The sequence below is a fragment of the Erithacus rubecula genome, assembly GCF_903797595.1.
Source record: "Erithacus rubecula genome assembly, chromosome: 4".
NCBI lineage: Eukaryota > Metazoa > Chordata > Aves > Passeriformes > Muscicapidae > Erithacus > Erithacus rubecula.
In genome coordinates this window covers 55,012,517-55,025,787 of record NC_136686.1, presented here as the reverse complement: position 1 = coordinate 55,025,787, position 13,271 = coordinate 55,012,517, and the positions used below count along the sequence as shown (strand labels likewise).

Genomic DNA, 13,271 nt, shown 5'->3' with positions numbered 1-13,271 from the left:
TCTCTGGGAGAAAAGGAGCAGTTTTATTGTTCCTGCCCTTCTGGTATTAATTTATCTTGGCCACTTTGAGAGGAAAAGGGTTTTTATTCCAATGTTATTTCTGGAGTCCTCCCTCCTTAGGAGACCAACAGAGCCAGTGCAGTGAGGATACACAGTCACAGTGCTCAAGTGGCTGATGCAGAATTCTTTGTGGAACAGTATATCATCTGTCTTGCATGCCATGATGGCAGTTGTCTTCTGTCACCGAGCTGTCAGGTCAGGATGCTGTTTTTAGCTAAGGTTTCTATTTCTAAAAGGACCTCTGGGAAGACTTGCCTGTCTGAAAGCTGATGCCTGCTGCCCTGTAATTGCTACTTCATTAAAATATTTCAGTGACAATTCTTGTATGCCCCTGAGTTCTCTAGATACCTGACATGGAAACTCTCAACTGTAAAGTAAATTTTTGTTCAGTGTGACATTTCAGAGCAAAATCTCAGTGGTGGGATTTGAGTTAAAGCTGCCAAGATGACTGGCTTTCTCTAGAGACCTTAACCAATGCATCCATATTCTCATTTGAGTTTCTATACAGTTCTATACTTTTATCTCAATAAAAATGTCATTCTGATTTCTAAGTAACCTGTCTAATCAGAAGTGAAAGGCATTTATCAGATAAGCATTTCAGTGGAACCTTCTGGGTGAATTGTGAATATAAACAGAAAGGAATTAACAAGCATTGCAGTCTACAAGCACTGCACACCTCATCACTATCATCATTAAAGAAAGAAATGAAGTCCAGAAGAAAAAATCAAAGTTATTCTATGCATTTTTAGTAATACCTTTTAGCTGGGTTTTAAAAAAAATTATGCTCAAAACCAGGTACAGTAATTACTCTTGAATGCACTTGGGCTGAATTACATTTGCCCCAGGCAACATTATGGTGTTTGCTACTTACTACATTATTAACATAAAACCCATAAGATTGTTCTAAACAAACCTTGCATAGGTTGCCATTTGTTCTTACCTGCTGAGAGTGGTTGAGTGTTGAAAAATATGTATAAAAACAATTACTGTGTAAAACACAATTCATTTCACAGATAAGGTAATGGCACAGTCAGTGTAGTGATGGGACTTTTTTCCTTTTTTCTGATTCCATCAATTTGAATGTTTGACTTCTCTGGCTTTCTGTATACATTATGTTGTATTTTATATACTTGCTAATGTTAAAAAAAGAAAAAAGAAAAAAATACAATAACTAGTGTGTTAGAGATGTTTTGAAAGTGTGCTTTTTTGTCTTCCCCAATCCAGGAACAGCTGAATCATAGGAAGTTTCAGAAAGGGAGACCATTATTTCCATTGACAGCAATCATTACTATTGGCATATGAATACAGGAAAACATAAAGCTGTTTAATTAAATGAACATTTTTGTGGTAGCTGTCCTCAAGGCTAATAAAATGTATTTGTGAAATTATTGCATTTTAAAGGCTTATTTGGGAAGCCAGATAGTGCTGCACTAAGTGATGTAGAAATGTAGAGCACAACAGCTCTTGGTTCAAGAATAATAAAAATTATTGAATGCAGGAGTGCAAGCAAAAAGAGAAATTAATTAAAGTGTGAAGAATAATTAGAGAAAGTAAAATGGGACAAATAGGATGCAGTGCATTGATTTTATAAAGCAAAATCAAGCTGTAGAACAACCAGATATTCTTTGAACAAGTAAGTGGTTTTGATAGAACAAGAAAGTGTTGAAAATTTTTTATTTGGAAAGTTCTGATTTTTTAATTCAGCTTTAGTTCAAGATAGGTGGCATTGCTCAATGAGTAATAAGATGAGTAATGTAAGATCAGCAAAGGTATAAGCAAAAATGTTGTTACGGAAGGTTGTGAGAAAAACCTACTGGAAAGACTAATTAACTTTATTCCTCACACTGTGGTCCTGTTCAATTCTCACCAAGTTTGATACTATCTGAAATCAGAACTTTCACGTTTTAAAATGATGCTTGAGCTCAGAGAGAGAAACTTCCTAAATAATGTGCAGCAGGCTACCTGCATATCAAAGTTTTTATTTTCAGTATTATTAAATCTTGAGTTTTTTGTGAATGTATATATTGAATATATACATTGATGTATTGAAGTATAAACACAGGAAATCACAGAGCCTTCTCATCATACTGAGGTGTGTGCAATAAATCTTTATTTCAGCAGCATATTCTGCTTTACTCCCAGTGAGCTCCTTTTCATCTGTACTTGACTGAGAATTGTAGCACCCTGGGTACATTAAATTGATTTCCAGTAAGGAAATATATACATCAATGGGTATAAAACACATTATATAGTGTGATTGTGATTAGATTAATTTTTCACTATGTTGTAGCATTAATACACAGCTAAAGAAATGTAGTTATTCTTCCTTATTCTTTGTCTCAATTTCTTTAATTAAGAAAATACCTTCAATTTTCTTCACTTTGCTCTTGTGATAACTGTTTGCCAAGTGCAGGTTTTAGTGCTGATGCTGTTGCTCTAGCCTTTTGAAGCATTTTTCAAGTGCTTGTCACTTGAACATATCAATGCTGAAGTTGTGTTGAGAATTGTGGCAGGTTATGTTCAAAGCAGAGCCAGTCTGTCAAGTTATTCTTTCCAGAAGAGGCTCCTCATATGGAGAGGAAGATGACCGTGACAGCACTTTCTTAATCAAGAGTCTGAAAGGAAGCTAAAGACAATTTCAGCTTCTTATCACTTAAAAAGAAAGATCTGGATTTCATTTTCATTGCCCTGAAGAATAATCTGACTTCTCATCTCCCCCTTTTGGACATTTTCCCCTGTCCAACATATTTCTAAACTGTAACAAAGACCTCCACAGTATATTTGTGGTGAGCTTAAGAAGAACTGATCAACACCTACTTTGCCTTTTCTTTTCTGGCTGTTTTCAAGTATTATCCACATATGAATCTTCTCATGAGAAGCATGGAAAAGTATTTTAAACTTTGCAGAGAAGAAACAAATATGAAGAAATTAAATTACATCTCCAAGGTTACAAATTCATAGAACTGAGATTAATTTTTTTTTTTTTTTTTTTTAATCTTGGCACTGAGCTCCCATGATGAATTCTGAAGGACAGAGAACATAAATTTAATGTAGTCAACTTGTCCTTGCACATAGAATAATTGGTCTGAATTGGATAAGCTGTCAGGGATTTAAAACTTGGCAGCTTAATTAGTTGCAACAAGAAAATGATAAACTTGAAAGTGATCTTTACCTGGAGGTAACAAAGCAAAACTGTGGATGTGGAAAGTATTTGCTTGAAGCAGTTAAACACAAAGACTGTTCTGTATCTATCCTTTATTAGGTGTTTCCAAGTAACAGTGATTTATTTCAGAGGGGAATTAAAATATATTTTCAGAAGGGATTCTTAAAAATATCTAGTATAGAATCTTTTTAGCTGTCATTGACTTAGTGTTGAAATTTTCATTCAACTTTATCTTAAATTTTGTTTTGTATTATTTTCTAGCAGCTTCCCTGAATTTCAAATATAAAGTATGTGTAAGTACATAAGACATAGCAGTAAATGGAGGCAGCAAGCTCTCTGCTATGTGGTTAAGTCATATATAACTTTTAAACAACACTGTAAGATGGTCTGTGTAAATTTAGAGTGGAATTTCCCTGTTGAATAGAAGTATCTAGAGGGTAATATACTCCAGGGATTTTCAAACAAATCTGTTGTCCAGCATATGATTCATAGATTAAAAGGTTACTATTCTGCACTGTAGGGAATCTAACTATTACATTAGCCTTTAGCTCTGTATTACATTAGTCTTTGCAGTGCTTTATGTAGCTGTAACAGTTTGGGTGTGGTGCTTAATCGCTGTGGTTTGTATTGAAGAGAAGAGCAGTGTGTTTGTCCTTTCAACAGGTAGCACATTCACAGCAAATCACTTTGCCTCCATTGTGTTGGCTGTGTTGGAACATGATTCTCACAGTACATGAGAAATGTACCTTCTGCTAGAGGTTTGTTTCGTAGCTGCTTTAACAATAATTATTCTTATCATTTATGCACAAATGGTCACAGAAATGATCAAGTGGTGCAGAAGTCACCAACCTCACAGCAATGGCAAAACATTTTTGCACTCACATAACAAGTAAGAAAGTGCAAGCTAAAAGCTAAATCCTTGGAGGAATGAGTAAATTCAGTTTCCTCAGGTAAAATTGCTGAAAGAAGTTCAGCTTCTGCAAGTGGTTCTCTAGCAGTACTAAAAGCTTCTTCTGAGTCTTTACAGCTGATATATTTTTCTATTAAAGTTTTTGCACTGGGAATTATAGTCCAGTTCTTACCTCTGATGTAAACAGAGCATCTCTACAAAGCATAGTCAGGGCACAGAGTGAAGCAGCATGGGTAGGAAGAGGTCTAATGGAATTCTCAGGTTACAACATCAAAAATTCAGACTGATGCTTTGTTTATTGGCAGAAAAGCAGAAATGCATAATTGGGATGCTTGCAGATTCATTTTCAGTAAATGAGAGGGAAGGGGTGAGGATATTCAGACAATTTTTACTGTTGAAACTGAAGAGGAAATTTCAAAAGCATTATCAAAGAGTGCTGCATTCAGGTGGATTAATCATTCAGACATCAGAAATTAAATCCTTTGGGTTTTTTGCTTGTCATTTATATGCTAACATAAATCCTGTGGTTTTACCCATCCTGAACATGAAATGAAAACATCTGTCTACATTGGTGGTTCCACCATAAGAAATTTTTTGGGTCTGCCATTACTTTTTCCTTTCTCTGCTAGAACAGATGGGAGAAAGGGCAACAGAAAAAGGAGTGTAATACAAGCAGACATTGCTGAATTAATATTCATGCTGCACATGCTCATTTGCTGTGCAATTACTTTTGTTTTCTAAGCAAGGAAAATATAGAAGTCTGTTAAGATCTAGACTATGTACAGTGTATGTCTGAAATATATCACAAGGGTAATTTTTGATTATATGAATTTTAAAATCTGAGATTGGATTTAGAAATTTCAATTAAAGTGCTGCAAGTGAGTGGCATGGATTTGAAAGACACTGAACACCTGCCATTTCTTAGAATTTGATTCCAGAAAAAAAATTCTAGAAATATGAATTCCTGAATGCAGATCTAGAATGGTCAGTTGAGGCTGTCAAATTAGGATATTTTTTTGCCAAAACCTGTACTCCTGGAAAGGATCTTATCTGCCACCACAAATACAAGCTCAGATGGAGTCACTCTAGCATTACCCTTTTGGGTTTATTTTGTAAACAGTCCTGAAATGACTTTTGGTAATATGGGTGCATCTGCATTTAAGTCCAGGGAAGACTTTTATGCCAGTTATTTCCCAGACACCTTTTTTTTTTTTTTTTGAGACATAGGACATATGCTTAAAATTGTTATTAGTAAGGGCATTGTGCCCAGTAGTGACTGCAGCTACAGTGTACTCATGTGCACATATGCATGCTGCTATTCCTCATTGCTCATCGTGGAGTTTTCCCTGAATGAATGTGGGATTGGTGCCAATAGGTTTTTAAGGGGTTTGTGTGTGTGTGTGTGTTGCTGGCACTGTAACAGGCTAATTAAGGATGAAAAGAAAGTGTGTATTTAATGCAACCTTGTTAAAGAAGGCTTCCACCTTTTATTCCAACATTGGATGTAAGTGTTGGGGTCATCTTAGGGCTGGTTTAAGTGCTCCTCCCAACAGTGGAGCAGTGCCAGAGGCTGCTGTGGCTGCATTGCTCTGTTTGGGCACTTCTATCCTGCCCCATGTGCAAAGGCCTTTCCCAGCCTCACCTTAAAAAGAGCTTTTTCTCACTGACTCTTTAACTGTTGGCTTTCTCAATTCTCCTGCCCTTTGTCCAACCCTGTGTCCCCAGCTATAGAGTCTGATATTGGTTATATTTTCTCTTCTCTTCTCTTCTCTTCTCTTCTCTTCTCTTCTCTTCTCTTCTCTTCTCTTCTCTTCTCTTCTCTTCTCTTCTCTTCTCTTCTCTTCTCTTCTCTTCTCTTCTCTTCTCTTCTCTTCTCTTCTCTTCTCTTCTCTTCTCTTCTCTTCTCTTCTCTTCTCTTCTCTTCTCTTCTCTTCTCTTCTCACAGTTTGTCATCTCAGTAGCTTTATTTGTGGTTAAATTAGTTTTGTCTGTTTTGCATCCTCGTGCCTTTCCAGAAGGGCAGCCCATTCTCTGGCCTGTTAAGTGTGCAAGAAAAAAAAAAAAAGCAACATCTTCTAATTAAAATTGAAAAGCATAGAATCATAGAATGATGTGGGTTGGGTGGGACCATAAAGACCATCCAGTTCCAACCCTCTGCCATGGGCAATGACACCTGCTACTAGACCAGGCTGCCCAAAGCCCCACCCAACCTGCCCTTGAACACTTTCAGAGGTGGAGTGTCCACAGCTGCTCTGGGCACTGTTCTGGTGCCACACCACCCTCACAGGAAGGAATTTGATCCTAATATCTAATCTAAACCTGCCTTTCAAGTTCCTGTTACTCTAAGCATGCTGGCTTCTGGCTCTTGTGAGACTACTGTGTCTACAGTCCCATTGTTTGCTGCTGGCCTTGGCTTTAAACACAGGGACTAGCTTGATTTTAAATTTTTTTTAGTGCTATGTACATCCTGCAGGTCTATTGATTTAAATGAGGACTGATTTCATTTTTTGGGATCCCAGAGAATTTACAGCAGGGATTAGAATACCCTGGAATATTAAACCTAATTTAAATTTAACTGAAATTGTCAGAATAAATGAATAATTGAACACGGTATGTTTTGTGAAACACCTGGGGGATTTTCTTTCCCTCCTTTTATACTCACTAATTTGCAGACAGCACTTACCTGCATTGAGGCTCTGGAGTGTCATTATTCTGCTGCAGTTAGTACTGATGGATATAGTGCAAATAGTCCTTCTTCTTCCTCCTCTTTCCCAGCAGCTCCAGTGGTCTCCATTTATAAAATAGGGATGGCAGTGGTGATTTTCTTTCATAAAGGTTCTGATGAAGAGTTAGGCACTCATCTACTGAGTAAAGGCACTAGGGACAAGGTGCAAAAGTTGCTGTTGCTTTGCATTTTGTTGCAGTGTAAGCATACAGGTGTTATGGATTCCAATCTATTTTTTCTGTGCTGGAAATGGATCTCTGTTTTGGTAAGAGAAGGAGGATGATAAAGGCTTTGTTCCTTTCAGTGCTTTCATTTTATTTTTTTTTCTTTTGCAGACTGATATGTAGTTTGGTATTATTTTCTTCCTAATATTTTTTATTTTCATAAATAGATCCATCTCTTCTTCATATTTTACCATTTTTCTATTGTGAAGAACAAAACAATTTCTGTCCCTTATAGTTTCAGGTGAGACCTGGGAAGGACCCACATTAGGTAGCTGAAATAACTGAATGTGAAAAGCACACTGACTTGGCAAAGAGGTATCTGGTGCAGAAAAAATAAGTTAAAAATTTTTTTTTTTCAATCTCACAGCAGATACTGCAACAGTATTTTCATGTGACCCAGTAGGTGAGGTAACTTAAAGAAATTAATTTCTTTGTATATCTTAGTGATCTTAATCCTCTAAAGATATTTTTAAAACCTGTCAAAAACCGGTACAGTTACTTCACTTAATAGCTATAGAGTTTAGTCTGTTTGAACACTAAAAAAAATCCAGTGTTTTCTTAATTACCATAATTATATGGTAATTTTTAGATCCTTTTCACATAGCTTGTACATGAATAACACATGCTGAATGAGAGAAACTTTTGGATGTAAATAGTTATCTGTCAAGCAGTACTGCATTCTGTTTTTAGTGCCATAATATATTGATTGTAATGAGTGGCACTCACTATGTCATTTCAGTCTGTGCTGCAAGTGTGTATAACACAATACACCATTACTGCCAAACAGAGAATTTGAAGGTTAAATATAATGTATAGTGTATAGTGGCAGCTCCCCAGGTTGCCTCCCAGGTACTGATTTTGAAAAATCCATTACAGTCATAGAGATGATATGACAGCCTTTTCCTAGAAGAGCTTCTCAGGTTTCTGTAAAGAGAGCCTTAGATTTATTAATAACTTTTTTATTAATTACTTTTACAAGAATTATAAATTATGTCCAAAAAGGCTGAAATCCTTAAGCAGAAACTTTGTTGGAGTGAACTTAGTGTGACAGGTGGCTGGGGCAGCATCTTGTGAAAGTTTGGGATACTCAAAGCAGTGATGGTACCTTATCAACAAACATTTATTTTCCCTGAAAGCTACAAAGCCTGGCCTGGTGGGCAGCTTCTCTGATGCTGAAGATGCTAAACTGGGAACCCTGATGCATCCAGAACTGTCTGTAAGATCTGCTTGAAGGGAGGAAATTATCCTTTTCTTTAAACATTTGACATTGTTGCTTTTAAAAAAACCCTGACTCGTTAAAAGAAAAAAGGGAGGGAAAGTGTTTTTGGAAGCTTGAGTTCCTTCAAAGCTGTGCATATTCAATATATAGTCAAAGAATTAGTTGGGGAGGCTTGAATATGGAAATGTTTCTGGGTTTATTATTCTTCAATGTACAGCAACTTTTGATAGAACTATTCATAATGTTGAATTTCTTGATAATTTTGACATCTTCAGAAATTAATATTAAAATCTTTCTGCATATATCCAACTCAGTTACTTTGTGAGGTTTTATAATTACATGTGTTTATTTGCTTTCTAATATACAGTATTTGCTTAAAAATTCCAAGGATACTCATGTGTTTTAAATTTTCTTTACATTTTAGAAAATAAGCTAGGATTGCACAATTTTGTCCTTGAAGCTGTATTCCCTGCAGGACTTGCAGTATTAGCTCTGTTTGTATAATATCACAATTTAACCTTTTCCTACAAACACAGGTTTTTTCCCTTGTCAGGAAGAACTCAAAAAGACTGATGTTTTGTTACATTAATATACAGGCAGAGCTGCACAGACTAGTATAAAAAATGGGCATAGTGAAGCAGGTGAACATAAGCAAATATATTTAGTAGTTGTCATAGTCTTTGCCCTTTTAAATTTTTGAAATTAGGTTGCTATGCTGTAATAACTATGAGCATCACATAGCTCAACACCCGGGCTTTGGTAGCTTGGCATTTAGATTTGCAGATTCTAAAGTTCCCTGGTTTGTTTTCCACAGAAATGAAGGATGTTGTTTATTTATGGATAAACAGTAAATTTCTGTTTGAAAATATATAATCTGTTAGTGCAATAAGCAGCCAGAAGGAATGATGGGGGCAAAAGGTGCCTGTTTGTATGGAGTAGGCAGTAGACATCTGCATGCTTTGATGTGATTCCTTATTCTTTGCTTTTTTTGACTGTATAGTACATTATACATTGCTGCTGACAACTGGTAATTTCTGATTCCTAGTAGAATTGGATTTTAGGATTTAGATGTGCAGAGTTAAATGTGGCTTCCTGAAACCTTGTCTGATGGAAGTAAATAGGAGTTTCATAGCAGGTGTCAGCAGGCCAACACTTGACATTTGTTATTTTCCTACCCTTATGCAGAAAAATAAACATGTATTGGGAAATCTGAGTTTGAATCATTTTGGTAGCTGAAACAGTGCAGTACTGTGTAAGTTTTGACAGACAGTTATCAATTTAATTTAGAATGCCTTAAGAAGCGAGGACACATTAATGTTGGCATTTTGATGTCTACCCTTCATGAATGTTCCCTCTCTAGGAAGCACAGCCTTGCTGGGATCTCAGAGTGCAGCTCTTACAGGGGCTGAGCCTGGGTGAGTCACTGCAGTCACTAAGGGGTGGGCAGAGACAGAGCTGGCTGTAGGTGCTGATCCTCAGTCCCAGCAGGTTCACTCTGGAGACTCTGTCCTGCTGCACCACCATTGCCTCAGATGGCTGCACTGGGGAAGAGGAGCTGAGGAAGGGCCCTGAGAGAATCTAAATGCCTGGTGGGTGAGGGGTAACATCCAGCAGAGTCATAGTAGTGTCTTAAATGACATTCAGCATATTGCCCATCACAGATTATTGATTTGAAGTAGAAAGTGGAATGTGCTTGTTAAAGGGGAATGGGGGCCACTGACATTCCTGAGGCTAGCACATCTGGGCATTAAGACAACAAGGGGACATTAAAGCAAGCTGCATTATTGACCAGGGACAAAAAACAACAAGCTTTGACATTCTTGATGATTATTCCTGTGTGATAGCCCATCAACTGCAAGGTGTTCAAGGGCTTGAATATTCAGTATTTCAGTCAGCATAAATTAATAGAAGCTGAAAAGTGCTTGTACAGCATCAACAAAAGTACTCTTGTTTCCTTGGGCATTTATTTAGCTTTCCCTGAGAACATGGGCACAAAGTCTGTTCCTTTGATTGCTGTGAAAAATGGTAGAAGCCTTCCTTTCCCCTCCCTTTTCATTTTGCTCAGTTCAATTTTTTATGAGTTATTGTTTGTGTGGAACGATTGATTCAGTTTAGAAAGAGGTAGAACATTCTGTCAAATGCTCCTGTTGGGTGCAGATTCACACACAGTGTGGTGCTAAGGCATTTCAAAGCAATCATTTTCTGGTTAAGACAAAAGTAATGCCATAGAGACGGTTTTTGTGCACTTCAGTGGCACTGAAATAAGACTGCAAAACCTAAAACCAAAAGGATGCAAGTGTCACTTGCAGCATGTTGAATGCCATAGATTAGTTCTGTATGACCTTTAAAAGGACTGAAAATCTATTTGATTTTGAGCTGTCTTTCCCTAGACAATACACAGACTGCGAAAATCCCGAAAAGAGCATAAAGCAATGGATGGATATGAAAGGCAGATTAATTTAAATAAAAAATGCAAACCCCATTTCTAGCAGAATATAATTCACTGTTGGAAATATAAACAGCCAAGAGAATGGCAGTTCATCTTTTGATGTCCTCCAGTCAAAACTTTAGTTGGGTGCAAGTTATGCCTGATTTCCCAGGGTGATTGTGTGTCAGCCTTCAATTGCATTATGCCGGAGGTCACGCTTGATATTTGTTATGATCATTTTCAAATTAAATCAGAAGTTACAACACGAGCCAAATTGAAATAAACGGTGTTCTTATTTGTCTCTCCCTTCACAGGTACTACAGTGCTACCATTTTGCAGATGTCAGGAGTGGAAGATGACAGGCTTGCAATCTGGCTGGCTGCACTGACAGCATTTATAAACTTTATTTTTACTCTTGTGGGAGTCTGGCTTGTTGAAAGAATGGGTCGTCGGAAACTTACACTTGGTAGCTTAACAGGTGAGTGTTTCATTAGTGTATTATATTTTCCTCATAATTATTAATGAAAGGAAAATAAACTTTCAAGTCCAATTGTTTTCAAGGTAGTCCTCTTTAAAATTACAGTGTTGATGACATCTTTTCTCTGAAATCATACAGGTTTTCAAGACTATTAGTAAAATACCACATCTAGAGACTGTTTTAAAAGTGACAGCCTGTTATTTTTTCAGGTGACTTTCTCCTTGAAGCCATGTTTGACTGTATTTTCATTTAGCTTTTTTTTTCCAGTTTAAGGAATCAAATGCCTGGAATTTCACAGGTGGTTAGTTTTTAAATCTCATATGTAATTTTTCGGCTTATTAATTGGAATTTGGAACCATCTGATGAAGGTGCACCAGAGAAAGCATATTGCACAGCCATTGCAATACTCTGTAAAAAGTAATGCAGTTCTCTGCATAGTTACTTCAGACTACAGTAAATGTCTTACATACATTAATGTGATTTTAATTCACCTCCTGTATGAGCTAGGCGAAGACAGAATTCTGGTTTTGTACTTTTTGTCCAAATATTCAAACACCAAAACTCATCACATAAGTCTTTTCTTGAAAGCAGGGAAAGGCAGAGCAAGCAGCTTTCCTATGCTCAGTGTGTCCTGTTATTAGGATGATAATTCCCTGCTTGTTCCTGCCTTATGTGCTTGTTTTTACTGAAGTGATCTGTGACCAAAACTTGCCTCTGGCTGAATGTCTGGAAGGTTCAGATGTTTACAAGAACAGGTTTTTGTAAAGAGAAGCTGTTCTTGCTCCTCTTGAAATAGTGTTCACATGTATTTAGCTGTAAAGGTTTAATGTCTTCATATTTTGTTCTGCTGTTGCTGTCAAGGATCCAGATTTCTAGTTAGTGCAACACAGCAGAGAGGGACACCAGCTGCCATGTCACTGGATGTGCAATTCCCAGCTTTCAGATGAGTTAATCTACACTTGAGTTTTTGAATGTATAACTGTGATAACCAACATGGACTTTTCATGTTGTCAGAGCTTTTTGCTTTTTGGCTCTGTTTAACATATTCAAAGGTAGTACATCTGCAATGTAGATATAAATGTCTCTTACAAACCACGTTAGTCATGGATCAGAGGAGGACATAGCAATAAGGCACAATTAACAATGGAACATAATGCATTAAAGGGGTATTTGTTAATGATGTTTGGACACAAAGTAATTGTTTAGTAAAAATAGTCCTATTTTTTGTGGCTGGTTGCTGGTTGTGTGTCTGCAGTGTCACTTGAGCCAAGCTTTACTGCTTGCTGTGGTTACAGTCCTTCCTTAAAGATAATACCAACACTGCCAGTCATGAAATCATACATCATCCCTCTGTACTAGTTAGAATTTTGTCGTGCAACATTTGATTTAGGTAGTGGTGGATATGATGTGCTCTCCTTAGCAAGAGGGCTGTGTAATAGAATAGTAATTACTAAATCTACTGATAGATTTGTTTTCCATGTTGAGTTTTCTCACAGGGTAAACATACCTTACTGCTCTACTTTGGTTTGCATTTCTAAGGACCTTGCAATTTACACTGAATTATTACTGGCAGCTTCTCTGGTCTTTGGGGAAGCCAGGTATACCCCAGTGTCCCACTACATAAAATGAAGATAAAACTACTGCTTTTGTCTGCTGCTGCAAGGATGTGAGGCTTTGGCTTTTTTAATAAAGGCTAATTGATTAGATGTTTATTGGATAAAAACCTACAAGAATAATCAGTAGAGAATAACATTAATATTTTGATTAAAAGCTGTATTTTGATTTGATTATTGTAATTTAATTTTGTAATCTTGTACAACTTTTTCTGCTTTCTGAAAACGTTTGGCAGAGATGTTTTAGATTTCGTTATGTCTTTATCATTCTCAAAATATTAGAAACTTTAAAAATATAGGACTTTCCAGATAGCATTATGAAAAATTAGAGTAAATTTCTGAAAAAAAATGTCCCACTATTTTCATTCTCTTTACTATAATTGCAGTTTTGTCTTATTCTCAGTTTTATATTTTTCTTTATCTTTCTTCTACTCTTTTTCTTCAGTTAATT

General features: G+C 36.6%; 1 protein-coding gene across 2 annotated transcripts in view; it reads left to right on the top strand.

Annotated features, from left to right (window-relative positions):
• The window catches only part of SLC2A13 (solute carrier family 2 member 13), a 139,127-nt gene that overhangs the window by 86,051 nt on the left and 39,805 nt on the right, over window positions 1–13,271 (top strand). For both annotated transcript variants that reach the window (XM_079304599.1, XM_079304598.1), the window contains exon 5: window positions 11,044–11,207. In XM_079304599.1, coding sequence (XP_079160725.1) covers window positions 11,044–11,207 — 164 coding nt within the window. The remainder of the gene's footprint in view (window positions 1–11,043; window positions 11,208–13,271) is intronic.